Source organism: Excalfactoria chinensis, chromosome 24 (genome assembly GCF_039878825.1).
Source record: "Excalfactoria chinensis isolate bCotChi1 chromosome 24, bCotChi1.hap2, whole genome shotgun sequence".
In the NCBI taxonomy this organism is placed as follows: Eukaryota; Metazoa; Chordata; class Aves; order Galliformes; family Phasianidae; genus Excalfactoria; species Excalfactoria chinensis.
The window spans coordinates 579,137-606,233 of record NC_092848.1 but is presented as its reverse complement, the minus strand read 5'-3'; the positions used below and the strand labels follow the sequence as shown (position 1 = coordinate 606,233).

General features: G+C 50.2%; 4 protein-coding genes across 4 annotated transcripts; all 4 read right to left on the bottom strand.

The window, feature by feature from the left end:
- Positions 1-269: 269 nt before the first annotated feature.
- On the bottom strand, positions 270-4,319 carry LOC140262308 (keratin, type I cytoskeletal 19). The gene is made up of 8 exons (XM_072356589.1): positions 3,763-4,319; positions 2,855-2,937; positions 2,379-2,535; positions 2,010-2,171; positions 1,734-1,859; positions 1,409-1,629; positions 1,019-1,047; positions 270-539 (listed from the first exon to the last, which is right to left on the bottom strand). Exons 1-8 carry the CDS (start codon positions 4,222-4,224, stop codon positions 508-510), a joined length of 1,272 nt encoding a protein of 423 aa, XP_072212690.1. The 5' UTR covers positions 4,225-4,319; the 3' UTR covers positions 270-507.
- Positions 4,320-9,365: 5,046 nt separating this feature from the next.
- Positions 9,366-12,810, bottom strand: LOC140262225 (keratin, type I cytoskeletal 19-like). The gene is made up of 8 exons (XM_072356416.1): positions 12,340-12,810; positions 11,596-11,678; positions 11,294-11,450; positions 10,677-10,838; positions 10,434-10,559; positions 10,108-10,334; positions 9,774-9,856; positions 9,366-9,463 (listed from the first exon to the last, which is right to left on the bottom strand). The coding sequence occupies exons 1-8, from the start codon at positions 12,808-12,810 to the stop codon at positions 9,444-9,446; spliced, it is 1,329 nt and encodes a 442-aa protein (XP_072212517.1). The 3' UTR covers positions 9,366-9,443.
- A 3,921-nt stretch (positions 12,811-16,731) lies between these two features.
- LOC140262198 (keratin, type I cytoskeletal 19-like) lies at positions 16,732-19,250 on the bottom strand. The gene is made up of 8 exons (XM_072356387.1): positions 18,780-19,250; positions 18,350-18,432; positions 18,018-18,174; positions 17,669-17,830; positions 17,415-17,540; positions 17,090-17,316; positions 16,837-16,928; positions 16,732-16,751 (listed from the first exon to the last, which is right to left on the bottom strand). Exons 1-8 carry the CDS (start codon positions 19,248-19,250, stop codon positions 16,732-16,734), a joined length of 1,338 nt encoding a protein of 445 aa, XP_072212488.1.
- A 1,832-nt stretch (positions 19,251-21,082) lies between these two features.
- Positions 21,083-25,658, bottom strand: LOC140262197 (keratin, type I cytoskeletal 19-like). Its single transcript, XM_072356386.1, has 8 exons — positions 24,966-25,658; positions 24,377-24,459; positions 23,831-23,987; positions 23,478-23,639; positions 23,068-23,193; positions 22,637-22,863; positions 21,838-22,169; positions 21,083-21,424 (listed from the first exon to the last, which is right to left on the bottom strand). The coding sequence occupies exons 1-8, from the start codon at positions 25,656-25,658 to the stop codon at positions 21,399-21,401; spliced, it is 1,806 nt and encodes a 601-aa protein (XP_072212487.1). The 3' UTR covers positions 21,083-21,398.
- Positions 25,659-27,097: the final 1,439 nt, after the last annotated feature.

Genomic DNA, 27,097 nt, shown 5'->3' with positions numbered 1-27,097 from the left:
TTTGAAGCGCATTGGAATAGAAAGTGAGCGAAGAGATCTCAGCTCTGTCCCTCACTGCCACGTATCTGCAGCCTTCACATTTCACCCTAACAAAACACTCTCCAGCTGTTGCTTCTTGCTGAAATCCCCCAATGTCTCACTGTTCCTGCCCTTTGTGTGCACAGCCATTGCAGTGCATCTCCCCCCAGGAGGGCTGTGCTGGGGCAGCAGCTGCATCATGTTGTGGATGCAGCCCTGCTTCAGCAGTGACTGCAATGACCAAACGGGCTGAGGTTGCAAGATCATCTTTATTGGAGTAGATACAACATTTCAGAACAAGAAAGAAACGATTAAAAACCTAACCTAGTCTACAAACTAATCACAGCTAAATGAACCAATCTACTTAAACTTTGTGTAGGCAGGGATTTTCTGTGCAGTTAATTTCCAGCAATTTAGTGTGATTCCTCTGCGTTTTAATTCCTTTTTTTCCTCCTCGTCTTGAAGATGACATTTAATGGACTTTCAGTGCTATTTTCCATCTGCCAGCTTGTCTGTTTTTTCTGCAAAGACGGAGAAAAAGAACAACAGTTACTTAACCAGAACACATAAGACCATTCAGCTTAGTTTGTGTCTCATCTGCCATTCCCTTCTCTCAGAAGTTTTGTTCTTCATAGCATTGATTGAATCATGCATCACTTTTACAGTACAGCTGACCTTTAAAAGCCAGTCATAGCTGCATGTTGGTACAATGGCCCTGAGCTGGCAGGCTGCAATTGCTCGTATCCTTCCACCTGGAGGAATGATTTGTGTGCTTTACAGGGGCAAAGTCTGACATTCTTTCCTGATGTCTAATAGCTTTTATGTGTCAAACTTGTTGAATTCCGGCCAGAGCCATCACTGTGACTTTTTCTGTGGTGCAGATCAGTGCAGCAGCCCAGTCCAGCAATGGACAGAATTACCTTCATGTGTCTATTCGTCTTTTTAGAAATGAGAACTTAATTTGTTACTAGAGGTTTCCTAGAGGAGAAAATGTCCTTACCGGGAGATCCAGAAAGGGAGCCAAACAACCTGCAAGCAAAGAGAGGAGAGCTGAAAGGAGGGGTAACACATTGCATGCTGCGTGAGAGATGTACAACAGCGGATTCTCGCATTGTTTTGTATATGGCCAGAAAACAAGATGTTCATTTCCCTGGTCTCCCTTCCATCCCAGAAGGAATCATTATAGGAAATGTTTTTGTAAGCTACAGCAGTGAAAGAAACAGTGGGGGAAGGTAATTTCTCTCATGAAAAAAAGTAGCTTGTTAAAACCTTTAGAAACCCAACAGCATTTGAAGCTGTTTCCTGCCATGCTGTGGCACACGAGCACTGCGCCGTGGTCACACGGCACGAAGCAAAGCACAACGGCCTTGTGCTGCAAGCAGTTACTTACTGGGTCTCCTGGCCCTCCAGGAGCTGCCGGTAAGTCGCGATCTCCTGCTCCAGACGGGTCTTGATATCCATGAGCATCTTGTACTCGTTGTTCTGGCGCTCCATATCAGCTCGGAGCTCAGCCAGCTGCACCTCAATGCTGCCAATCATGTCCTGAATCTGCGCCAGCTGTGCTCCGTAACGCCCTTCGGTGTCTGCCAGGCTGCTCTCCAGCGCGGCTTTCTGCAAGCACAGATGGAGGGAAGGGATGCTGGGCTGCTTGCAGGAGGGGCAATAGGGATGTGCTTTAGGGTGTCTGTGTTTATGCAGTGCGAATTGTAACATACCATGCTGAGCTGGGACTGCAGCTCAATTTCCAGCCCTTGGAGGGTGCGTCTCAGGTCAGTGACTTCGGACTTGCTGCTCTGCAGTTGTTCGGTATTGACGGCTACCTCACGGTTCAGCTCTTCAGTCTGAAAAAGGGAAAACGCCACAGGAGACACGTAGGGCTGCTGAGCAGAGCTGGTAAGGCTTTCACCTGGGTTTTCTGTGTGTTACAGAGTCACTTGGTTTCCTTTCTGGGTTTAAAAAATAGCATTTACTTAGAATGAAGCATTTGATACCTTACTGTGGAACCAGGCCTCAGCGTCCTTCCTGTTCTTCTCCGCCATGTGTTCGTACTGGTCTCTCATATCGGCCAGGATCTTGGACAGGTCAATGCCTGGAGCAGAGTCCACTTCCACACTGACTTGCCCAGCTACCTGTCCTCCCAGGGCACTCATTTCCTATTTTGGCATAGCAGAGGAAGACAAAAGAGAGCACAGCTGTGAATGAGAGCATTGTGATCAACCATCCACCCTTTCTGCAAGGCTCTAAACGACTGCACTGGGAAACTGGCAGGCTGGATTTGCCAGTCTGCATAGCAGTCTTTTCTCTTTCACTGGAGAGCCCATGGCAACCCAGGGGCACTCCATGCAGCGCTTTTTCTTTACCTCCTCGTGGTTCTTCTTCAGGTAGGCCAGCTCCTCCTTCAGGCTCTCGATCTGCATCTCCAGGTCGGCCCTGGCCAGGGTCAGCTCATCCAGCACCCTGCGCAGCCCGTTGATGTCGGCCTCCACGCCCATGCGAAGAGCTTGCTCAGTTTCAAACCTTGAAAGAGCAAAGCAGAACTCTTCAGGCTAATGATGAGGGCACTGTGAAATGTGTTATTGGTTAGAGGTGTGTCTGGCACCGTAGGAACTATAATATAGCAAATGTTGTCCAACATTAAACTTTTCTACTCGTATGTTACATGGTGGAACATTTTTTCTGGTGTAGATGATGTTTTCAGCAATGCATAAAGAGCTGAGCTGCAACAACAGGATCAAACCAGTGTTAATACAGGGATTTTACACGCGTTCCTTTGTTTTCTCAGCCATTGCCCTTTGCCTCAATGGGGATTTTTGCCTCCTTGTCAGAATTTACTCACTTGGTCTTGAAGTCGTCAGCAGCCAGTCTGGCGTTGTCAATCTGCAGGACAACCTTGGAGTTGTCGATGGTGGCAGCAAGGATCTACAATCAGCGAGAGTTCATTGCTGAGGTCAAACAACTTTGTTCTTTCTTTCCCTTATGCTAAAGGTGGAGGAGTCATGATTATATTTCACCCGTAGCTCTACCAAAGATGAGTGCATTTTGTTTGGTGTCAGTAGGAAAGTATCAGATCATCTGTAGCAAATACACAGCACAGACTGATCATAGCACTTCTGCCACTGCTGTCAGCTACAGGCTGGTCCCCTTCTGTCCTATGAAGGGCTTAAAGCTGGAATCCCCTCTCACAGAGGGAGAGGCCTCGGCTGGGCCGGTGGGTAGGAGCTGATGTAGGTGTGAGGCACAAGCAGTGCTTCCTGGAGAAAAGCAAAGGAAGCAAAGTGCAGTTCTGGGCAGAACTGGTTCTGTCTGTGTGTTTTCTTAGCAGGGCAGAGACTGCAAGGACTGTATGATTGCAAAATAAATGGCATGTTTGTGTATCGTCACCAATCTCAGTTCAGACTGCACTGGTAAAGTTCTGAGCACATTATTTTCCCTAAAATAAACGGTTTGGTTTTTTACTGATTCTGATAATTGATCATGAAAAGCTGTGAAGGAAATGTTCCTTAGCAGCAATCCCTTCAAGGAAGTGTGTCCTCTTTGCCTGCCACTTCCAAACTTAACACTTCAAATCATAGATGATTTCATACTGCACGTTTCTTTCCCTGCCCTGACCAAGGAATGAGTTTTCATTTCATCTCCCTCCTTTTCACAGACTGCGCTGCCCTCTGGCTCCTTTCCTAGGGAGGTTTCCCGTTTGGATTCTCACACTTCCTTTTCAGGTGCTTTTTAGTAAATACAACCACTTACCTGGTCTCGGAGGTCTTCAATAACCTTGTAATAAGGGCTGTGGTCTCGGGCAGGGCCTGGTCCTTGTTTTAGGTACCATTCACGGATTTTAGTTTCAAGATCTGAGTTGGCTTCTTCCAGTGCACGCACTTTGTCCAGGTAGGACGCGAGGCGGTCATTCAGGTTTTGCATCGTTGTCTTTTCATTCCCTGAGAGGAGACCATCACCAGAGCCCAACCCCCCCCCATAGCCACCACCGAAGCCTGCACTAAAGCTGCTGCTGAAGGCACCTCCATATCCACCTCCCAGGCCGCTTCCTAGGCCAGAAGAGACAAATCTAGCGGAGGAGACTGACACTCCCCTGCCACCGGATCCCCCGTGGATGCTGGGAGCCCTGAAGGAGCTGCCACCCAAACGGAACGAGCGGCCGCCGGGTCCCCCTGCCACCGAGGAGGTGGTTTGCCTGAAGCTGTAAGTCGCCATAGGGAGAAATGGCAATGGCCTGAAGTGAGCTGCGCTTTGTGATCCCGAAGCAGGAATGAGTGCTCCTTTCTCCCACCCCACCTCTTATATGCCTGTGACAATGGGAGTTGTCTGCAGAATGTGTTATTTGAGACCCGTGGAATTTATCGGCCAGTAAGTCCTCTGCCAACACAGGAATTCCTCTCATTGGTCAGTTGCTGAGAAGTGAGCTGGGTTTCAGTCCCAAATACCTTCACACAAGGAGCTGATTCCCTCCCCCAGGGCTGTGGAGGAAGGTGGGATTGAGGGGAGGTGTTGCTCTGCTGAGGGGAGCTGCCATCAGTCTGCTGGGAGCAGAAGGGCTGGAGGCACACAGCCCCACTGCAGCCTGTGCTGCATCCCCAGCGCAGTCACACAGCAACTTGCTTCTGCAGCCTCAGGGAACGTAAAACACAGAGTGATTAAATTGCTTATTGAGGGCTGATAACGGAGCCTGAAAGGAGCCCACATGGTGAACAGCTCCATGGACCTTAACAGAGCAGGGTCCTACTGGTCATTTTCCTTCTTTCCCTCAGGAAAAATCCCTCCTTCAGAAGGAACAATTTCTTTGCTGGGCAGCCTTCCTAGGGAGCTGGATCCATGGATTCCCTGGTGGTGCTGGAGAGGCATTTGGTCAGTGCCCTCAGGGATGTGGGTCGGTGGTTCCTTAGCCCTGATGAAGGTTGGACTGGGTCCTTGAGCTGATGCACCCACTGAACTGTTCTGTTCTATTACAAATCTTGAGGTCGTTTCTTTGATCTCATTTCCTTTTGGGCCGGCAGTTAAAGGGAGGATCTGACAGGATGTGCTGGGTGTGAAGGAGTCCGTTTTTTGCACAGAAACAAGTATCTTTTTCAAGGAACTGTTGCAGTGTTTGTAGCAGAGGCCGACATTAAACCTCCCTGAGTGTTACCTGGGGAGTCAGCAGCAGCAGGAACAAAGGCCTGATTATACGTTCAGCCCTTTTGTTACTACCAAAGAGGGAAGTAATCAGAAGAAACACAAGCACGTTGTTTTCTGGGCTCTGAGAGTAATGAAAATGTTATTTCTCCGGTGCTTAAGTCCAATTCTGCAAGGTGAATTTTCAACAGCAGTGGTGCTTTTATCACTGCAAGCTCCTCCATGAGCATCCCCAGCAGCGAGCGGCTCTTGCACCTCTTCTGCTTTCTCTTTCTTTCCCCACCACCCCTTCATCCCTCCAAACCTCCAGGGCTCTGCAGGAGATGCTGCTGTAAGGACGGACACAGCGAGCAGCCAGGGCAGAGCTCTGCCTCCTGCAGGTGCTTCCATGAGCTCTGGGAGCGCCAGGTGTGGGCTGTGTGTGACCGAGCATTCCGTTTAGTACCAAGACAATGAACGAGAGATAAGCCAACTGAAATGTGTACTCGGCGTGAGGGCATGTCTGCTCTTTTTTCACCCGTAAAAACGCGCTAAGCACACAGCAGCGCTTTACCCACCTGGTCCAGAGAGAGAAGGCAAACTGCAGGGCAAATACAGGGAGTGTTAGAGAACAAACACACCAGCTGGAAGATGGCCAGGGAGCCGGTGCAGCAGCCCCATGGAGTCGGCCTGAGAGCAGCCTTCCAACCAACCACCGGCTTTCAGTGCTTTGTAACATGGTTCATATAGATTGATACGTCCTTTTTTTCCCCATTTATGTATCATTTTCAGCTGTAATTGATGAGATTGGTTTGCCAGTTATCTGGAATTCAGTCGTTTTTATCAAATACACTTCATTGTGAACGTGTGGCCTTGAGGCTGACTCGTATACCGCTTGATTTCCTTTGTGGGTGATCTGTATCCTCAGATGGGAGTCCTATCCCATTGGAGTAACTTGCAGGCTTTTCTGTACCTGATGATGAGGCTGCATCAGAACAGAGCTGTGCAGCAACTCAGGCACAGGATTTATCTCCAGGTACGTGCAGTTTGGGTGCAGTTTGGGTGCAGTTTGGGTGCCATCCGTATTATCTGTGGTTCTGCAGCCCAGGGACATGGCAGCTGGGTTCTTTTGTGTTGTGCAGAGGCTGCTGCATTCACACAACTTTCCCGCTTGCCCACTAACAACGTGCAGCCTGAGGCAGAGCACAGCCCCTCCTGCGGATCTGAACGTTTCATTCAGCCCTGGGTGGGGGAATGCTGCCCAGCAGGTTCCAGCTCCCTTCAGGAGCACTGACAGCACTGGGAAGCTGTCTGCATGCGGGCAGAAGGGACCGACAGAGTGGTGTGTTTGCCCCTGGAAAGGCCTTCAGTGTGAAGTATTTGCTGGAGGAAGAAGGTGCTGTTACCATTGTGTGCAGGCCTTTGTTTCTCCCACTACCCTGATCTTAACTGGCTGTACAGTCAGCTCTTCCTGCAGCAAACAGAAGGGTGGGACAGCCCAGGAATGGCCTCTATCTGTGCTTTATCACAGATAAGTGTGACATGGCAGGGGGAGCAGCCTGCTCAGGCTCATGCTGAGCCCCGCGTTTGCTTTATCTGTTTGCTCTCCTATTGCTGCTGCTCTGTGCAATTGTAAATGTTTTCTCAGGGAATTTTTATGAACTTTGATGTCAGCCAGTTTTATTGCCCTTGAGTAACACCGGCACGTACCTCATTCTCACCCGCTGCTGTTGCAGCACAGTGCTTGCATTGCCAGTGCTGCTCCCACCCAAGGAGCCCCTGCAGGCTTTAACCTTCCTGACTCTTTTGTACCCACATTTTCTAACTTTATGTCTTCTGATTATGGAAGCTGTGCTGCCCTGCCCCACTGCTCCTGCCCCGCTTCTGCTTCGATCACCCCACGTGTGTCCTCTCCCGTTAGAAACCACAGGCACAGAGAGTTTCAACCTCTTTAATTCAAACACACACTTTATTTTTTTCTTGGAATGCCCCTGTGGGAAGAGCCAAACCCAATGAGAGCCCACCTGCAGCCGGTCCTGCTGTGGCTGTGCTGGTTGGGCTGCAGCTCTCACCCTCCTGGCTTCCCTCTCCCCTCATCAATCATTTTTAGGGCCTTTTTCCCAGATGCTCACATTGCTGCACAGTGCGCCAAGAGATTCTGAGATAGGAATGTTTGCATGTTGCAGCGGCAGGTCCAGGCACAGACAGGCACAGCTGCTGGTGTTTAAAGAGGATAGATAAGAGCAGAGAGCGATTCTGTTACCTCCTCAGCCCTCTGTCTTTTGTAGAGGAGAGAGAATGTGGTTTGGTGAAGGGAAATGTACGTGCCTAAAGGTTGGCTTGGCCAGGACCCCCGGCCCTGGCACGTGAATGAGGAGTTCTGGGTGTGTTTTTACTTTTCCTTTAACCTGTTTTCTGCTGGTAGATCCCAGCACGGTGTGATGGGGCTGGAAACTGTTCTCCAAGGCTGCTGCCCAAAGCAGACAAGCTGTGCCTGCCCTGTGCTGCTGGGGAGGGGGCCCTGCCTGACAGAGGAGCCATGTCAGCATCCTGGGTGCACGGCTGGTTCCCATCTGTAAAGTGTTTGCAGGTCATATTCATACCTGTCTGTATTTGTATGTTTCTATGTTTACATGTCTATATTTTTATATTCATGCTTAAATATGATGATTTCTGTTGCTAGTTTTCTATGTGTAGGTTTGTCTCAGTCTCACCCCACACAAAACCATGATAATCTTCTGGCTTTAAATCCTCTCTCGGTGGAACACTGAGGTCTGTGTTGGCCATCTCAGTGCGTTGGGCAGCCCAGTACCACCGAATAAAGCCGATGGAAGTTGCTGGTGAATGTCTTCCCATTGCTTTCCAACAGATTCTGCTTTAATAACCAATATAACCCATCAGACCCCGGTTACTGACCACAGGTTGGGTGGGAAGGAGCTTTAGTTTCTGGCAGAGGGGTGGCACGGAGCTGCAGGGCAGAGCTGGGCTGGGAGCAGCAGTGTTGGAGGGCCGGGCACACAGCAGGGCTGAGCCTCTGATCAGCTGCCAGCGCAGCCGGAGCACGGCCAGCAGAAAGGTGTTCCCTGCAGCCAGCATTGGCAGCGCGCCGCTGAGCGTGGGCAGGAGCAGCGCTGCGAGGAGCAATGGCAGCGTGCACAGATTGCTCTGCAGGCACCGTGCAGCTCCTCGTCAAAGTCAGCCTCAGCACACCCGAGTTGTGCACACGCTGTGCCGGCCACGAGGCGCCGTTTGCCCGTCGGGCTGCTGCACTGTGAGATCGCTTTGAGCAGCTCAGAAATTCCTCTCCAAAATGCTGCCTGGAACTTAACAGAGACGATTACTTGGAAACACGGGACGTGTATTTCCCTACAAGAATTTTGGTGCTTGCTTCGTTTGACTGCTGTTACTTCTCAAGGTGATTGCAGGCCGGGAGATGTCAGTACAGCAGTGGCTGCTTCAGATCATTTCCGTCCATCTGTTTTTTCATCAAAGTGGGAGTGAATGAGAACTTTGTAAGTGCGGACGGGGTGGGTGCGATCACCGCAGCAGCACTGCGCCCTGAAAGCTCTCTCTCCTGCAGTACGGGGCTGTGGGACCATCCTCAGACCTTCCTGAAAACTCCATACTGATCAATTTCCAGAGCCCAGGGACCCGCACAACTCCGGGCTGTAACGCAGGCTCCTGTGGCTGCCTTTGCCAGCAGAGCCGGTGTTGCTCAGTACCTCCTCGCGCCCCCTGCAGGCCGGCTGTTGGAGCACAGCCGAGCGAGTCCCGTCCTCAGGCACAGCCCTCCCCGGCAGCGGCTGCTGCATCCCACAGGGAAAGGCTTTCAGCCATCCTTTCTTGTTCCCATAGGTGTCACTCTCGAGTTTAATATGAACCTGGGCAGGCAATCCTTCCCTTATAGCTCATCCAGGTCGCCCGATGAAGTAGGATGCACAGTTTTCTTTGGGGCCATATTAAAGAACGTCCCCAGACTGTGAACGTGTATCTCGTTTCTTTCACACAGCACTGAGTACTTGTACAACCTCAGTACACTAAATAATCACTGCACACAGGTTCTTTTTGCACTGCAGAAAAGTGGAGTTTTATTAGAGACATTATGGACAGCAGAAAGCAGAGCACTGGTGGCACCGCAGTGATTGCATTGAGAAGAACAACGCAAAGGAGGAAGCAGAAAAGTTTGGGAGTCCCAGCAGGGATTCATCGTCCCTGCATGATGGAGCTGTGCAGGCACAGCGTGAGCTGGTTGTTATCCCTGCACCTGGGGCTGTGCAGGCGGCAGGAGGCGGATCAGAGAAGACCAGAGCATCGGTGGTACCTCAGCACACTCGTGTCTGCCCTGTGGGAGGAAATAAGGAACAATTACTGTTTAACGAGGACATCAGGAGTCTGCTGACTATACAGCTTTATCCATTATTTAGGTGTCCATCCAGGATAGCAAGAGCATGGACAAAAAGCTAGCCAGTTTCTGTAGCTGGAGTTATGGCACTCTGAAGTTAAGAGATTCGATTGTGAATTGTTTAATCCCTTTTGTAACCATGAATGTGGAAGCCATAGCACAGTGTTTCATGGTGACCAGCAAACTGTGGTGAAGTACAAAATGTGGAAGCTGTGGAAAAATGAAAATCCTTTTTGGAAGTTGTTCTTACCTGACTTGTCTCCGCCAGATTGTCCGTGAGAATAGGAAGTGGAAGAATAGGAGTGCGAGGTTCGTCCTCCTCCCTGGGGCATCCTGTTAGGGAAGGGAGCTGTGATCAGGAGGATGAGAACTGAACACCCAACCAGACACACTGACATGGTGTGCAGTCAGCGGCACAGCGGGATTCTTCCTGGATCTTACAAATATTTCTTGTTCTCTTTTTATTTCATTCCCTTCTAGTTAGAAATTATGAGAAAGCCAGAGAAGCATAAAAACAGAATGCTGTAGGAGTGCGGTTCTCTCACAGGAGCACAGAAAGCCTTATTCATGAACAGAATACATACACAAGGTCTTGCTGTCCCTCATTGAGCAGTGCCCGGTACTGAGCAATCTCCTGCTCCAGGCGGGTCTTGATGCCCAGCAGCATCTTGTACTCCTGGCTCTGCCCCTCCATCTCACAGCGGATGCTGGCCAGCTCCTCCTCTACGGAGTTGATCTGCCCTTGGATCTGTTGCAGCAGGCAGCCATAGCGAGATTCCGTCTCAGCCAAGGAGTTTTCCAGCGAGTCTTTCTGTGGATGGAAGGCAGGAGGTCAGGATCGAGCTGTGCCCCTGGAAGGAGTTTCCCACCCCGAGGAGCCCAGGGCCCCCAGCGGTGCCGCCCCACGTACCGTGCTGAGCTGCGCCTGCAGCTCAATCTCCAGGTTCTGCATCTCACGCTTCAGCTCGGTGAGCTGGTGGCTGCTGGTCTGGATGTCCTGGCTGCTGGAGGTGACCTGCCGATTGACTTCTTCGATCTGCGGGAGCAAAGCAGAGCTTTCTGAGCAGGGCAGATCTGCTGCCTGAGAACCAGGGCAGGCAGAGAGCTGCGTTCTGCCGTGGGAGGAGGCCGCGCTGCAGGCACTGAGACGTACCTTGACTTCATACCACTGCTCAACCTCCCTGCGGTTCTTCTCGATGATCTGCTCGTACTCATTTCTCAGGTCATTGAGAATCTTTGTCAAGTCTTCTCCAGGAGCAGCATTGACCTCCACGCTCACGTCGCCTCCAGTCTGAGACTGCAGCAGTCGTAACTCCTGCAGGGTGAGAGGAGAGAATGCGGGGCCACAGCTCAGTGCTGCTGTTGAGGGCAGCAGGTGGGGCAATACTGAGATCCCATGGTGATCTTTAGAATGTGAAGCACTGCCTTGAGATTTTTAACTGGAACCTGAAGTGGATGTTACTCTGATAAGGATGCGCTGATGCTGAGAGACATTATTAAACTCTGCAATCTGATAAGCTCCTGGCTACCAGCAGCTAATATCTGGGTTTCTTTCCTTTTCATCTTCAGCTTAGAATCCTATGTGGGTGATTATCTTTTTTGTTATCATTGTCATAAAGACATGTATTTTCTCAGCTGTTGTGATTGCAGTTCAGTTCACACCTATACATATAATGGCCAGTCCAGCCCTATGCTGCCAATATAATTTCATAATGTATACATATATATAGTATTGATCCTTTTGATATTGCCTAAATAAGTGGATCATACCTCTTCATGGTTTCTCTTGAGGGCCATCAGCTCCTCCTTCAGGGACTCCAGCTCAGATTCCAGTGAGAAACGTGTGGAGGTCAGCTCATCCAGGATTCTCCTCATACCACTCACATCAGACTCCACGAGCTGACGCATTCCCAGTTCGTTCTCATACCTTTAACCACAGAAAAGAGAAGCAAGCATGAATTTCACTACAACCTGTAGGCATGGCCATTCTACTTGGGAAGGGGCATCATCTCCCAGTTTAACAAATCTCATAAAATTCATGGCAGGAAAGTCATGCACAGAGAGGTGCTCACTTCATTCGGAAGTCATCGGCAGTCATCTTGCTGTTATCGATGTCCAGAAGCATCCTGTTGTTGTCCACAGTGGCAGAAACGATCTGCAAAGGAAGAGATCAGAGAGGAGTCAGTCAGTGTTCAAGATGCGGGAGAAGAAGAAGGGAACCACAGCTCTGAGAGGGCTTTGATGCAAAACTCAGAGCTGTTTCCTGCTGTATGGCAGGGACCTCAGGAGTGGACTGTGCTCCAAGTTTGCTTTTAAAGAAACTCAGGCTGTGCTGCTGTTTGTCAAGTTGGAGATAGTTCTGTATGACTCCTGCACTGATCCCCTTTCCTGCAATGTGCTCCATCTTAGTCTGATTACTGCAATTTCTTGGAACTGAAGTAAGAGAGCTGTAAGAGAAGGCCTTGTTCCTTCTGTCTGATCTGTGTAGGAGTGTGCAAAACCAAAGGCATTGCAGGTCTTGCCGTGCAGGTGTTTGGCTTTGTGGGATGGGAGCAGCATGGAAAGTGTGGAACCCCCCTGTGGGGATTCAGGACGTGCTCCAGCATGCTTGGGCTGCAGGAGGCCCCATGGAGCCTCAGGCTGCGCCCCCAGAGCCCAGCCATTCCCTATGGGGATGTGTGGGGCAGCTGAGCAGCCCTCAGGACAGCAGTGGGCGGCCCCCAGCTCTCCCAGGCCGTGGGAGCCGTGGGGAAGGAGGGAGAGCTTTGGGGCTGCGCTGATGCGGGAGCTGGAGACGCGTTGCGGGGCTTCCCTACCTGGTTCTGGAGCTGCTCGATGGTCTGGTAGTAGGAGCTGTAGTCCTTTGAGATGCTGGGAGCTTGTTTCCTGTACCACTCGCGGATGTGGAGCTCGAGCTGGGCGTTGTCCTCCTCCAGCCTTCGCACCTTGTCCAGGTAGGAGGCCAGGCGGTCGTTGAGGTTCTGCATGGTGATCTTCTCATTGCCGCTCAGCAGGATGTCCCCCCCGGCGCCGAAGCTTCCCGCAAAGCCGCCCCCGAAGCCTCCTCCCAGGCCCCCGCAGAAGCCCCCAGCCAGGCTGCCGGCGCTCATGCCCCCGCCGTAGCCGATGCCGCACGCTCCCCCCGCGGAGCTGCCCCCGCCTATCACGGAGGAGGCGTATCGCCGGCACGAGACGGAGGAGCTCCTGCCGCCCGCACCAGCGCAGATGCCTCCCCCGCCTCCGCTGCGGTACGAGGTGCTGGACGTCCTCTTGATGCTGCAGCTCATGGTGAGAGCTGGATGTCGTGCCCCGCAAGCAAAGCCTGCTGCAAGCTTGATGCAGAAGTGGAAGCGCTGCCTCCTGGCCTGGCTGGGGCCTCTTTATACCTCACCGGGTGGGTGTCACCTCCAGGCAGTGCCGCTTCCCATGGGCTTTGCCAGCCACAGCGCTCATGCCAAAAGTGATGTGCTAAGAGGAATTTCTTTTAGGACCTGGGTCAGCCCTCCCCATAGGTATTGTGTTTGCAGTGCTGATTCACAGAAAGCACGCTCTATAATTTGGGGTGGGTGGCTGTGTGTTAGATTTTGTTTCAGATTGTTTGTTGCTGGCTACTTAATGAGTGAAACTTATTTTAATAGTTCCTCTTTGATCCTTGTCGGTTTTTGGTCCTGAGCAGAGGTGGTGGAAGCACTTTGTTACCGTTCTGTAGGTTTGGAGCTATAGAAACATGAATTCATGTCCCTGAATTTTGCCTTTAGAACTGAGAGCAGCCGACATTTTTGGGATTCAACATCCCTGAGGTTTAATGCTGCCCTACAGAGAAAGCTCATCATGGGCAGCGTCTTCGTGGTGTCTATTGGTAACTCTCAGTACAAGAACTGCTGAAGAGGCGGCGTTGCTGCGTTCACCAAACTCTGCTATCATCCCCAGTTAATAATGTGATGTCCTGCACAGAGCAGAGGAACATGCAGGAATGTCGTTCTTTAAAGCTGTGTTTTTTTATTTATTTGTCTATTTGTTAATGTTTGCTGGTTTCCAGACTGTTCTAAGCAGAAAGAGACGTGCAGAGTTTAATCTGTATCACTGGGTGTCTTGAGAGCGGGCAGGCAGGGGGTGCAGCTTTTTACCTCAGCAAACAGGAGGCTGAGGTGGCATCAGTTTGCTCCTATGGAGGGAGATGCTGCTGCTGTTTAAAGTAAAGGTGATTCTGTTGTCCGCAGGGAAGGATCTCATCTGGCTTTGAGTGCTGGAAATGAGGGACAGCATTTTGCCCATGGAGGCATCATGGTTTGGGAGCTGCTGCTGTGGGGGTTTTGATGGAGAAGGAGGCAGCTGTGGGGTTGGCCTTGGTTCGTACATGGGAGCCATTTATTCTTCACATAAGGGAGGCTCAGCTGTGACCCTTTTGATCCCCATTGCGTTCTGGCTTTGGTGCAGTGGCACAGTCACAGCATTTGTCAGAGAACAGGGAGGGAGGAACCCTTCTTTGGAACTGGGATTTTGCCATTAAATCACTTCTGGGAAACACACATTTTAACACAGGAGGCTCTTTATGGGATAGAGAAACACTGATGGGAATTCATCTCTACCAGTTCTCCCTGTGGGTTTCACTTATGATCCTCCTTGCACGCAGCTTCGAGTTGCGGCTGGGGCAACATTCTGTCTGTTGGCCAAACCAGTTCTGGAGCCCACGAACTCACTGGTACGTGCTGACATTGACTGCAGAGTCACTGAGCCGCTCACCCTCCTTTGGTACCACTACACGCATTTCATAGATAGGCTGAAGATAATTTCATGCTCTGATCTTTGTAATTAGGATTGTTCATTTATTAGTAGCTCTCTAATTACCTGCACGTCAGAACCAGTTGCTTTGCATATCTGGGACTGAGTCATCATTATTAAAAAGGAAAAATGATTTTCTCACGGGGTGTGATTCCTTACTCATATTTTCCCCATTAGATTGTTGAAATGCTCTTTTATTCTTCCTTATGAGATGTTTATTGCTGATTGGCATTGATGCCAGAGGTGTTGATTTTACATCTGCTTCTTGGTATTGTTGCATCACAGCATCTGACCCAACAATTCCAAACATTTCCCAACGCTGCAATTTCAGACCATCGACAGAGACCTTTCCTATGTCTCTCTGTCCCTCTTTTCCTTTCTTCCATGCTGCCAAAGCCCCTTTTATTCCCTGCAGATCTCTCCAGAACAATGTACATCTTGCATCGCTCCTTGAGCAGCACTGGCTGTGGTGCATTAAGTGCCAGAGCAGCCGTTGGTAGGAGGCAGCTGGTGGGCCCATGGGCAGCCCTGGTGCCGGCACTGCAGCATGTGCTGCTTCCTGCACAGCTCTGTGTGCTCCATCACCTTCCCTGGGACAGCTCTTGCCCCACAGCCCGGTGGAGGTCAGCGCCCACTGAGCCAGTGGCAACACGCAGAGGGTGGTTACGGGGAGGACTCAGCGCTGATCTCATTCTGCTGCAGTGAGTGGCGCTTTTATGGGACGTCCACTCCTTTCTGAAGATTTTTCATAGCTCTGGTTTTCCAGGTGTAACTGCAGGCTGCCCTCTGTTTCACAACGCCCTCACACGCCTACAGACTGATCCCCAAGTAGGGAAACGTTCAGTGCTCCCTAAAGCTTTGGTCATTGCAATGCTTCTCTGCGCTGCTGGAGGATTAGAGCTGAACACAAGAGCCTTGCAGGGCTTATTTATGCTCACTAAGTGGGGTTCAGGTCTCCATGGCCCTGCTGCCTCTGGAAGGTGTCTTCATAAGGTGTTTTTGGCTGTGTTAAGTGCAGCTGAATGAATCCTAGCAGCCTTTGGAGAGGAAACTCATGTTTGCATTTGTTTTGCATCACTTTCTCTATTGTTAAAGCCTTAAACGAACCTTGTTTCTTTGGAACAGGGCTTTTCTTCATGCAAATTCCTGGTGCTAGCCTGAAAGAAGTCAGTTTGGCAACCCAGCTTTTCCTGGTAGGCAAGAAGTATCTCCTCATTGCAGATACTGTGGGCTGCAATTATGTTACTGTGATGGCCAAACCCAGCCACAGTTACCAAAACAACACCTGGCCTAAATAACCCGCTGCTGATTTACTTGGCCTGAAAAGCTTTTCTGTTTGTTACCCTATGGAAACAGGGCCTCGACCTTCAGCCAAATGGCAGGGCTGGTGGGGGAAGGGGGAAGCAGGATCTGCTCTTAATGGACTGAAAGCTGCCTGGCATTGGGGAGCTGAAGCACAGTTATGGATTGAAAAGAGGATCGCCGTGTCCTGCAGAAAGCAAAACACGTACAAAGCATCTGTTCCCATATTGCCCTTTCATGCCCAGTTGGAGTGAATACTTTTATCTTCTGAGAGAAACAGGAACATAAAGAAAATACCGCCCGTGGGGGAAATGTGTCTCTGGTTCCTTGGGAGGAGCAGTGTCAGCCAGTTGGTGATACGGACAAAAGGGGCTTCTTGGTGTTATATTAGTATTTAAGTTGGAATTTCAGCTGTAAAATGTCAGAATGTTTTTGCTGCTGGAAAATAATCGAAACAGGCGCGTTGCCTTGTCTGCAATTCTGAGCAGAAGTCAGGAATCAGAACTTTCTGCATAGCCAAAGGTGTGGAAATACTTAACGTCATGAAACCCTCGTGTACTGCAGCAACCTGCACTGAGTCACACCTCCCCTGGGAGCTGTACCTACAGTGAACCAAGTAAAGCCAGAGGTGAATGGATTCTGATGTGTCAGAGCAGTGGCAACGAGCACAGTTTGGTGCATCACGGTTACTTCATCTTCAGACATTACCCATCATTTTCCTTCTCTCCTTGGGCTCGGTGATGTCACCTGGGCACAGTGGCCATTTTCTTAGAGCAGAATTGGTTGTTCTCAGTGTATGTTACAGACTGTGGGGACTGCACTGTTTTGTTGGATGGCTTGATGATGTGTGTGCAAAGTTCGTTATATTCAATTCCTTACGCATTTTAATTTGCATCAAAGAAGTGAAGTTTATTAATGAAGCGTTTTCAGCAGGATTCAAGCTTTTAAACAAAGGTCCAGTTGACAAAGATGAGGGGGGTAAGGGCAGCATTGCGGAAGGGAAGGAAGGCAATGAGCGCTGCATTGCATTGGCTGCGCTGCGGAAGCGTTGGGTTCTGTCTCTCGTTGTCCGTGGGTCAGTTCAGTGCATTTTGGAGGAGGATGCTGACATTGCTCCTGCTGCTTTAGCACACTCTTGACTGCCCTGTGTGAAACAGGAGGAAATCATTGAATGAAGGGGAAACTGAAGATTTAATCTTTAAAGCTATCGTGATGAAGTGTAATCTTACCTGTCACTTCACCAGACTGGGACTGAGAGAAGGAGCTCGAAGAATATGACTGGGAGGATTTTCCACCTCCTTGGAAAGCTCCTTGGGAGGAACTGCGAGAAGAGAGCAGTTAACAGAGGAAGAGTTAATAACAGCCACCAGAAACTCAGTCAGAGAAGATGCTGCTGTAACAGCACGCACTGAAAGACTCTGTAAGAATTACAGACTCAAAAGATTTCTTTTAATTCCCTTGCTCTTAATCTGGTATACATACGCAAGGTCTTGCTGCCCCTCGTGGAGCAGTGCCCGGTACTGAGCAATCTCCTGCTCCAGGCGGGTCTTGATGCCCAGCAGCATCTTGTACTCCTGGCTCTGCCCCTCCATCTCACAGCGGATGCTGGCCAGCTCCTCCTCTACGGAGTTGATCTGCCCTTGGATCTGTTGCAGCAGGCAGCCATAGCGAGATTCCGTCTCAGCCAAGGAGTTTTCCAGCGAGTCTTTCTGTGGATGGAAGGCAGGAGGTCAGGATAGAGCTGTGCCCTGGAAGGAGTTTCCCACCCCGAGGAGCCCAGGGCCCCCAGCGGTGCCGCCCCACGTACCGTGCTGAGCTGCGCCTGCAGCTCGATCTCCAGGTTCTGCATCTCACGCTTCAGCTCGGTGAGCTGGTGGCTGCTGGTCTGGATGTCCTGGCTGCTGGAGGTGACCTGCCGATTGACTTCTTCGATCTGCAGGAGCAAAGCAGAGCTTTCTGAGCAGGGCAGATCTGCTGCCTGAGAACCAGGGTGGGCAGAGAGTGGGCAGAGAGCTGCGTTCTGCCGTGGGAGGAGGCTGCACTGCAGGCACTGAGACGTACCTTGACTTCATACCACTGCTCAACCTCCCTGCGGTTCTTCTCGATGATCTGCTCGTACTCATTTCTCAGGTCATTGAGAATCTTTGTCAAGTCTTCTCCGGGAGCAGCATTGACCTCCACGCTCACGTCGCCTCCAGTCTGAGACTGCAGCAGTCGTAACTCCTGCAGGGTGAGAGGAGAGAATGCGGGGCCACAGCTCAGTGCTGCTGTAGGTCACAGTGGGTAAACCAGTACTGAGGTGTGAGACATTGGCCATCACATGACATAAATCTGATTTTTGATCTTTAATTTCAGGAACCATAAAATATCAGACAGTTTCTTGAAAATGCTGTAGGATACTGGATCTTACCTCCTCATGGTTTCTCTTCAGAGCAATCAGCTCATCTTTCAAGGACTCCAGCTCAGATTCCAGTGAAGACCTAACCAGAGTCAGGTCATCCAGCATATTTCTCAAGCCATTAATATCAGACTCCACAGTTTGACGGATGACCAGTTCATTCTCATACCTTCACCACAGACAACAGAGAAAAACGAGATGATGACCACCAACAGCACGTCTTTCCCATCACAATATCCCAATAAAACATGGAGGCTCAGTCACAGCACTTGGTGCAGTGCCTTGCCTGCTGAGTTTATGAACAGGATAAGACAGACACACGGGATTCACAGAGAGGAGCTCACTTCATTCGGAAGTCATCAGCAGTCATCTTGCTGTTATCGATGTCCAGAAGCATCCTGTTGTTGTCCACAGTGGCAGAAATGATCTGTAAAGGAAGAGATTGGAGAGGAGTCAGTAAGTGTTCAAGGTGCAGGAGAAGAAGAAGGGAACCACAGCTCTGAGAGGGCTTTGATGCAAAACTCAGAGCTGTTTCCTGCTGTATGGCAGGGACCTCAGGAGTGGACTGTGCTCCAAGTTTGCTTTTCAAGAAACTCAGGCAGTGCTGCTGTTTGTCAAGTTGGAGATAGGTCTGCATGTCCCCTGGGGACTGCACTTATCCCTGACAGTCCCCAGCAATTCCAGGTTGTGGGAGCCGTGGGGAAGGAGGGAGAGCTTTGGGGCTGCAGTGGTGCCGGGGACGGAGGCTTCCGAGGCATTGCGGGGCTTCCCTACCTGGTTCTGGAGCTGCTCGATGGTCTGGTAGTAGGAGCTGTAGTCCTTTGAGATGCTGGGAGCTTGTTTCCTGTACCACTCGCGGATGTGGAGCTCGAGCTGGGCGTTGTCCTCCTCCAGCCTTCGCACCTTGTCCAGGTAGGAGGCCAGGCGGTCGTTGAGGTTCTGCATGGTGATCTTCTCATTGCCGCTCAGCAGGATGTCCCCCCCGGCGCCGAAGCTTCCCGCAAAGCCGCCCCCGAAGCCTCCTCCCAGGCCCCCGCAGAAGCCCCCAGCCAGGCTGCCGGCGCTCATGCCCCCGCCGTAGCCGATGCCGCACGCTCCCCCCGCGGAGCTGCCCCCGCCTATCACGGAGGAGGCGTATCGCCGGCACGAGACGGAGGAGCTCCTGCCGCCCGCACCAGCGCAGATGCCTCCCCCGCCTCCGCTGCGGTACGAGGTGCTGGACGTCCTCTTGATGCTGCAGCTCATGGTGAGAGCTGGATGTCGTGCCCCGCAAGCAAAGCCTGCTGCAAGCTTGATGCAGAAGTGGAAGCGCTGCCTCCTGGCCTGGCTGGGGCCTCTTTATACCTCACCGGGTGGGTGTCACCTCCAGGCAGTGCCGCTTCCCATGGGCTTTGCCAGCCACAGCGCTCATGCCAAAAGTGATGTGCTAAGGGGAATTTTGTCATAGGAAAGAAATACGCATTACTGTTCTCCTCAAGTATGTCTGTGTTGATTCACACATGCACTATAATTTCATGTGGGTGGCTCTTTGTTAGATATTTTGTTGGATAATACGATATCTCATAGCTTTTATTAATCTGACAGTATATCTCCAGTAATGGAAGTTAATGAAGGCTCCGCCTTGGTTGTCTGTCTCTTTTGGACGTCCCTGTGGTGAAACTCGGTGTTCCAGCCTTTGCCTTCCTTCTGCAGCACACTCTGGCTCCTGTCTGCAGGCACCTCCAGGGGGCTCCTCGTTCAGTATCGGGTTTGGAACTGACATCGACTATTATAAAATCCCTTTTCATGTACTGGAAGGCATTATTCTTTTGGAAAACTGTGATTGGAGTTTTGCAGTGCCTGCCCCTCAGCTCCCCATGGGTTTCCCTGAGGACTGCATGACCTGAGCTGCTTCTGCTCGCAGTGCTTGGTGGGGATGTGCCATGGGCTCAGTCTCAGTCAGCCGTGAGGAATTTGGGTGCTGGCTTCTCATTACAAGCAGTGAAGCTCTGGGTTCCGATCTATGTGGTTTAGCTGCACTCTGTCTTCTGAAGCATCATGCAGAAATTCCTGAGATTCCTGACATGTGCACAGGGTTCTGCTCTGGGGAGCCCAGCTCCGCGTGCTTCATTTCCATTGATCTCAGAGTTTGTTGGGATGGAGGAGAAGTCATTTTTTCAGCCATGTCTTTGGAATTGGGCTTTATCCAGGGGGTGGACTGCGGTAAAACAAGCTGGTTTTGGTGTTGTGATCAAAACTGTCTCAATCACTGGAGAAAGTTATGCCACAATTGGTTTGAAATAATGAATATGAAAAAGCAGAGAGCGCATCCAGCTGGAGATGTGAACGCAGCTCCTGCAGCACAGCCTGAGGGCAGTGGGGGCTGTGGGTGGGTGGGCTGTGGGGCTGCCTTGGCGTCTGTGGTCAGCAGTGTCTGCAGGTAGAGGCTGGATGTGGGTGGAAGAGATTGTGGCAACGTTCCTAGCAGTCAGATCTTCCTATAACTAAAAATAAGCACTGGTTCCTTTCATGTGTTCTGCACTTGGCACAGGTAGAAGGCAAATACTGCTGTGAATATGAACTAGAAGGGAACTTCTCAAACACCCTGTCAGTTATATTCCCCCTCTTCGTCTTTCTTCCTTCAGTTCAAAAACAGACCACGTTTGTGCATTTCCAGTTTAAACTGATGAGTGCCAGGCAAGGTTTTCTGACCCACAAAGTGAAACTTTGCTTTCGTTTCACAGTCCTGGTTCTGTGATGGTTCACGTCTCCCTGTCAGGCCCAGGAGGACACTCATTTGAGGCTGCTTTTATCAGCAGTGCTGCCTTTCTGCAGTCCGCTCTGACTGACACAGCTGCTGCCCAGTCTCAGAGCTCAGCTGCACTACCAAGTGCTCCACTGAGAGCAAAGGCACAGCAGAGGATGCTCCAAGATCATGATGTGCCCCCTGTGCTCAGAAACAGAGCCTGAACTCTCAATTTCATTACCAGCAGTTACAGTGTAACGTCAGCCTTTCCGCCTGGAGGCAGGTGTTGGCATGGCTGTCTGTTTTAAGTGTTTACATTTGGAGAATGGAAAAAGAAATGGTGGACACGGGATTCTGGTTGCGTCAGACAGAAATGAAGTTTTATTAGAGATGTTTTTCTCATACAGAACGACCAAATAACAAACCGGGTGAATCTGTAAAGCAAGCAGCTCGAGTGCAAGTGATTGAGCCCACAAAGCATTCTATGCGGAGGCAGCGCGTGGCATGCACAGCAGCTGGCCTGTCAGAGCGGCTCTGACGGACCCTTTGGGCAGAGCAGCAGCAGTGAGGAGCCGGTAGCAGCACCCCCTTCCTCGGGAGCCTGAGGAATAGTGGGGAGTTGGGCTGATTTCTCGTTGATGGGTCTTGCACTGTAGAGTCCTCAGTTCTTATTCAAAGGATTTTCTTCCGTAACCTGTTTGGAGGTAAAGAAAGAATTAACTCCTTCAGTACCGGCAGCTGATTGCTGAGGCACCACGTGTGGCACCACAGATGCTTGATTATGTGATAGACGACCACAAACTGTCCCAAAAGCACGAAGGAAAAGTTCAGCTCAGTTTGAAAAGTTCCACAAAGAATTACAGCTGGGTTTTTAGCTATGTGATGTTGTGATATCATCCTCAGCACTGAACCAAAACTGAAACTGTGTCTTAACCAGAGCCGGTCCTTCACACACAGATATGAAAGGTGTCATAAAAGTGGGCTTAGCACTTTCCAGAAGTGCTTTTATGTCTTTGGTACTGTTTGCCCACAGGAGAGGATGTTGGCACAGTGGACCAATTAGTAAGAATGGGACCGGGGAAGCTGTGCCCATGTAACAGTTCTCACCTTGGCTTTCACCACCGCCCCTGCATGACTGAGACTGGGAAGACGAAGAGTAGGAGTGGGAACTGCTGACGCCTCCTGAGGTCCTTCCTCCTCCTCCTCCGCTTCCTCCTCCTCCAATGATGCAGCTTCCTCCACTTCCTCCTCCAATTCCTCCACTTCCTCCTCCGATTCCTCCACTTCCCCCACCCATTCCTCCACTCCCTCCTCCCATTCCACCACACATGCTACCACTTCCTCCTCTTCCTCCTCCAGAGAAACCACCACCTCCTATTCTGCCGCCTCCTCCTCCCATTCCTCCTCCCATTCCTCCTCCCATTCCTCCTGCTGGGATTCTGTGAAGACAGAAAAAGACAAACAACGAGTCAGTCGGATGTGCTGCTGTTCTCAGAAGCAGACAAGGCTGCACTTCTCCTGTCTGTACTTCTCCTTTTTGGAACCTCTCACAGATCAAAAAGACGACTGAAATCTTGATTTTTTCTCCCTACGGCCCTTTTCAAGGTGATTTCCATCTGCTGAATTCCTGGCCTGTTCTGGCATTGGGTTAAAAACGAGGCCACATCTGGGGGTTCCCTTGTCCAGCCCAAAGCTGAGAGGTCAGAATTTCTGCACTGATATTTTCTCAGGCCGTTTCTATTCTGATTAGATTTGCCAAGAAATTTATAGTACCCCAAACCTGGGAGGTGACTGGTTAAAAAGGCTGATTAGCCCCTTTTTAGTGCAGAATCTGTTTTGCCAATCTAAACTGTCATTTTACAGTCTCTGTGACTCATTATGCTTTTGCACAATGCTGTGTACATACACAAGGTCGTGCTGCCCTTCCTCCAGCAGTGCCCGGTACTGAGCAATCTCCTGCTCCAGGCGGGTCTTGATGCCCAGCAGCATCTTGTACTCCTCGTTCTGGCTCTCCATCTCGCAGCGGATGCTGGCCAGCTCCTCCTCCAAGGGGGCAATCATGGCCTGGATCTGCTGCAGCTGCATATTGTAGCGACGTTCTGTGTCCTCCAGGTTGGACTGCAAAGAGTCGACCTGCAAGTGGAAGAAACAGTGCAGAGTTTGTGGGAACGTGGCCAGCTGGATTCGTGTTGGTGAAAAAATGGGAGATCTGCACAAAACAGAGGGAAGCCTGTTTTTGATGATACAGTCCAGCACCCTGTTCTGTACAGATGTGGTACACGCTACTTGTAACCAACCTCCTTTCACACTAAGGGCACTGCAGCCCATGTTACTTACCATGCTGAGTTGCGACTGCAGCTCGATTTCCAGGCTCTGGTATTCACGTCTCAGCTCAGAGATCTGCTGGTTGCTGGACTGTATCTCCTGGCCGCTTGAATGGACTTGTTGATTAACTTCTTCCATCTAAAAAATGGTCATATAAAACTGAAGTCTTTCTGGTTCTAAGAAAACATTGTGGTGTTATCATAAAAGCATTGAGAAAGCAATGAATGTGTATAAATAAAAATGCAATGTAGACTGTCTGTAGATGCCACTCTGCGTCATTCACCTTGCTGCTGAAACACAGCGATTCCCATCCTCAAAATCACTTAGTAGTCCCTTGTATAATTCCTGGTAAGTTGCCTGTGCCCTTCTGGAAGGGAATTCTTTGTGGAAGATTGAGTGCCCCAAAGAATCTCATACGTTACCTTGGTTTCATACCAGCTTTCCACCTCTCTTCGGTTGTTCTCAATAAGCCGCTCATATTCAGAACGCATCTCATTTAATTTTTCCATCAGGTTGGTGCCAGGAGTAGCATTGACCTCAACATTGACATCACCGCCAGATTGTGTTTGCAGTCCTTTCATTTCCTATGAGAAGCAAAAGAAAACAAAACTTGGAGAGGTTGAAGGTGAGGAGGAATGCTTCGAAAACAGGAAAAGGATGGGGCTCGGATCCTCGCAGCACCCAAGTCTCATCACTGCCAGCAGAAGGAATGAGCAGGAGATTCTGAGAGTGATGGTTTTTCATTAGTTGTTATTTTAAAGTGTAGGAAACTTACCTCTTCATGGTTCTTCTTAAGGTAGACCAGTTCCTCTCTCAGGGATTCAAACTGTGTCTCCAAGTCTGATCTGGATAGAGTCAGTTGATCCAAAAGTGGACGTAATCCATTAATATCACTTGCCACGCTCTGGTGGAGGGTGTACTCAGTCTCATACCTAAACCACAGACAAGAAAGAAAGCAAAACTGCTGTAGAGCTCTCTTCTCTCTTTGTTATGCACAGCTCCCATCATTGCTTTGTTCCTAAAAGCTAATTCTCCTTCCCTCTCCAGCAGGATTGTTTGATTTCAGTGGAATTACTCGATAGGAAAGTTTATAAATCTATAAAGCAAATATGGAGAAACAGAATGTTGTCCTATAAGCAACACTCATCAACAACTTCTGTGAAGCGAAATACTAATGAAAAACACAAATTCCTGCTCACAATGCTCTTCTCAACAACAGCTGCTGGAGCCAAGACACTGCAGCATCTCCAAAGGTTGGCAGTACAAACTCATGGTGGGAGAGGGACCAAAGACAACATGAGACAAGGAGGAAAAGACTCACTTCAGTCTGAAGTCATCCACGGTCATCCTGGTGTTGTCAATGTCAAGAAGCATCCTGTTCAGGTCCACATTTGCACCAACAATCTGCAAGAGAGAAGGCAGATGCTTGTCGGCCAGCTGTCTTTTCAGCCTGACACACAAACAGAGGGAAGAAATCCCTGTGCACATTCCAGAGCATCTCTGAGACAAGCTTGCCTAGTCAGTAAAGGCTGCACAGAGAAGGGACTTTATTGTTTCCAGCTAATAGAGCGCCTTTCAGTAGAATCAGCACTGGTTTTTAGTCTATAGGCATCCATCAGAAGTGCTGCACTTTGTTGGAAAGAATAACAAAATAACCTCTCCATACTTCCAAAGCAAGGGAACATTAGCTTTGCATTTGGCATCAATATTAAAGTGGAACAGCTGAGAGCTGGAACGGGGCTGAACGCAGTGACCCATATTAAAGGTGTCAGGCTTTATCATCACAGCTGTCTGTGTCCTGGCTAACATAGAGAAAGGAATGTATTACCCTAAGTAGGACAACTGTGCTGTAGCAAGTGTGAGGCTGTTCTAATGAGACTCTGCCCAGAATCTGCCAAATTACACCGTACCTGGTTCTGCAGTTCTTCAATTGTTCGGTAATATTGGCTGTAGTCCTTGGAACCAGTGGGACCTTGTTTTTGGTACCACTCCCTGATCAGGCGTTCAAGGTGAGCATTTTCTTCCTCCAAGCCTCTTACTTTATCCATGTAGGAGGCCAGGCGGTCATTAAGGTTCTGCATGGTCAGCTTCTCATTTGTGGAGAGCAGTGAAGAATCTTCACCAAATCCTGCTCCGCCAAAACTGCCGCCCCCATAGCTGCCCCCGCCAAAGCCACCGCTGCCCCCAAAGCTACTGAATCCTCCTCCGCTGTATCCGCCAGAACCACCACCAAAGCTGCCCCCTCCATAACCACCTCCCATGCCCCCAAAGCCACCTCCACACGATCCGTATCCTCCTCCCATTCCTCCTCCGTAGCTGCCACCACTCATTCTACCGTAGCTACTGCGGCCAATCCTTCCGCAGCTGCCGCTGCTGAACCCCCCTCCATAGCTGCTCCTGGAACCTCCTCCACCAAAGCTTCTCCCGGAGAAGCCTCCGCTCCCTCCAGAGGAGGTGTATTTCCTGGTGGACACTGAGGAGTATCCTCCAGACTTGCGGATGCCGCAGCTGCTGCCCCCTCCACCGCCACCACCGCCGCCGCATCCGCCACCGCCGCTGCTGATCCTGGTGGTGCTGGAGGAGGATTTGGTGCCACAGCTCATGTTGGCAGCAGGCAGGAGTCAAACCACAATCCCGAGTTTAGGTGCACAGCCTGATAAGGTTCAGGACTGTAAATTTTCATCCCCAGCGCTCTCTATTTATACTTTTGACAGTGGGTGTCACCAGCAGGGAGTTCCCTTCTCCCAGGGCATTTACTGGCCTTGTTGTTTGTGCCAAGAATAATTTGCTGAACACTATTTTTCGGCTGATATCTCAGGCAATCTATCCCATTGCTGAGTTTATGGCGATTGTTTAAGACCAAACGTTGTGCTTTCTTCGGGTGGCATTCTTTGCATTTAGCTTTTCTGGCACCGGTGGCCTCCTGCAGCCCAGGTCTGCCTCACAGTGCAAAAACCACCTTAGCAGGGTCCCGTTGTGCTCATGGGGGAGTGACAGCACTGTGCTGGGAGAAAGAAAGAAGGTGATGCCCAAATCTCTCATGTTAAGGCTGTGCAATCAGGGATTTATTTCTTCATTTACATCCCCTGCTCAGGTTTTTGTAGCTTCTGCTGTTGGAGGCTGTGGTTCTCTTCTGCTCTTTCCTACTCTGTGCATGTAAGACCTTTTTACACTGCTTTATTGTTATGATTATTGTTCATGATTATGCAGGAGTTTTGGTAATAAGACTTGACCACTGAGATTGTCCAACTGGTGAATCCCTGCCACCACTCAGGAAGCGTATTAATGGATGAGACTTTCAAGCAGTGCCTTGCTGTGCCTTTTTAAAAGTCAAACCCCTTCCTTTGTGGGGAACTGTTAGCTCAGCTCACAGGAAAAGCTGTCCCAGAACCCAGAGGAAAACAGCTTTTTTCACCATAGAAATATTGATCAAAATCATATGAAGATTAAGGATGCTTTAATCACGCTATAAAGTCAAAGTAAATTGCAGCTCAATTAGGAGCTTTATTAATCCTGGCAATGACCTGCTAAGTACCGTGTGGGAAGAGCTGTAAGGTTTAAGGTAGAACAGCTCATTGTCTCTATTGTGCCCTAACTTACAGACAACAGAGCAGTTGTGTGAACTGTGTGGGCCACTTCCAGTGCAGAGATCAGTCAACTTTACAATATCATTGTGAGAGCAAAGCTGCAAGGCTCCCACCCTTGTGGCACTCAGTGCTGTCTGAGCCTTTGGTTCTGTCACCTACAGAAGTTCTGCTCGTGTTTCTGTGGTTCATCTTTGTCCTGGGTGTAAGCTGCATATTTTGGTTCCAATGCAAATCTGTTCCTCAGCATCAGCTGTCTGCCCCTGCATGCATCCTTCTGTGATAGGTGTGCGTCCTGCTTTGCAGTGCAGCTCCTCCATGCAGACAGCAGGGCAGCACCCCCAGGGACCAGCACATGGATCACACATCGCTGCTTTTCACACTGCTGTCTGGATCCATGTGCATAATTCTCCTACAAACTCAACTTCTGCTCTCCAGGCCTTTATTTTCACATTAAA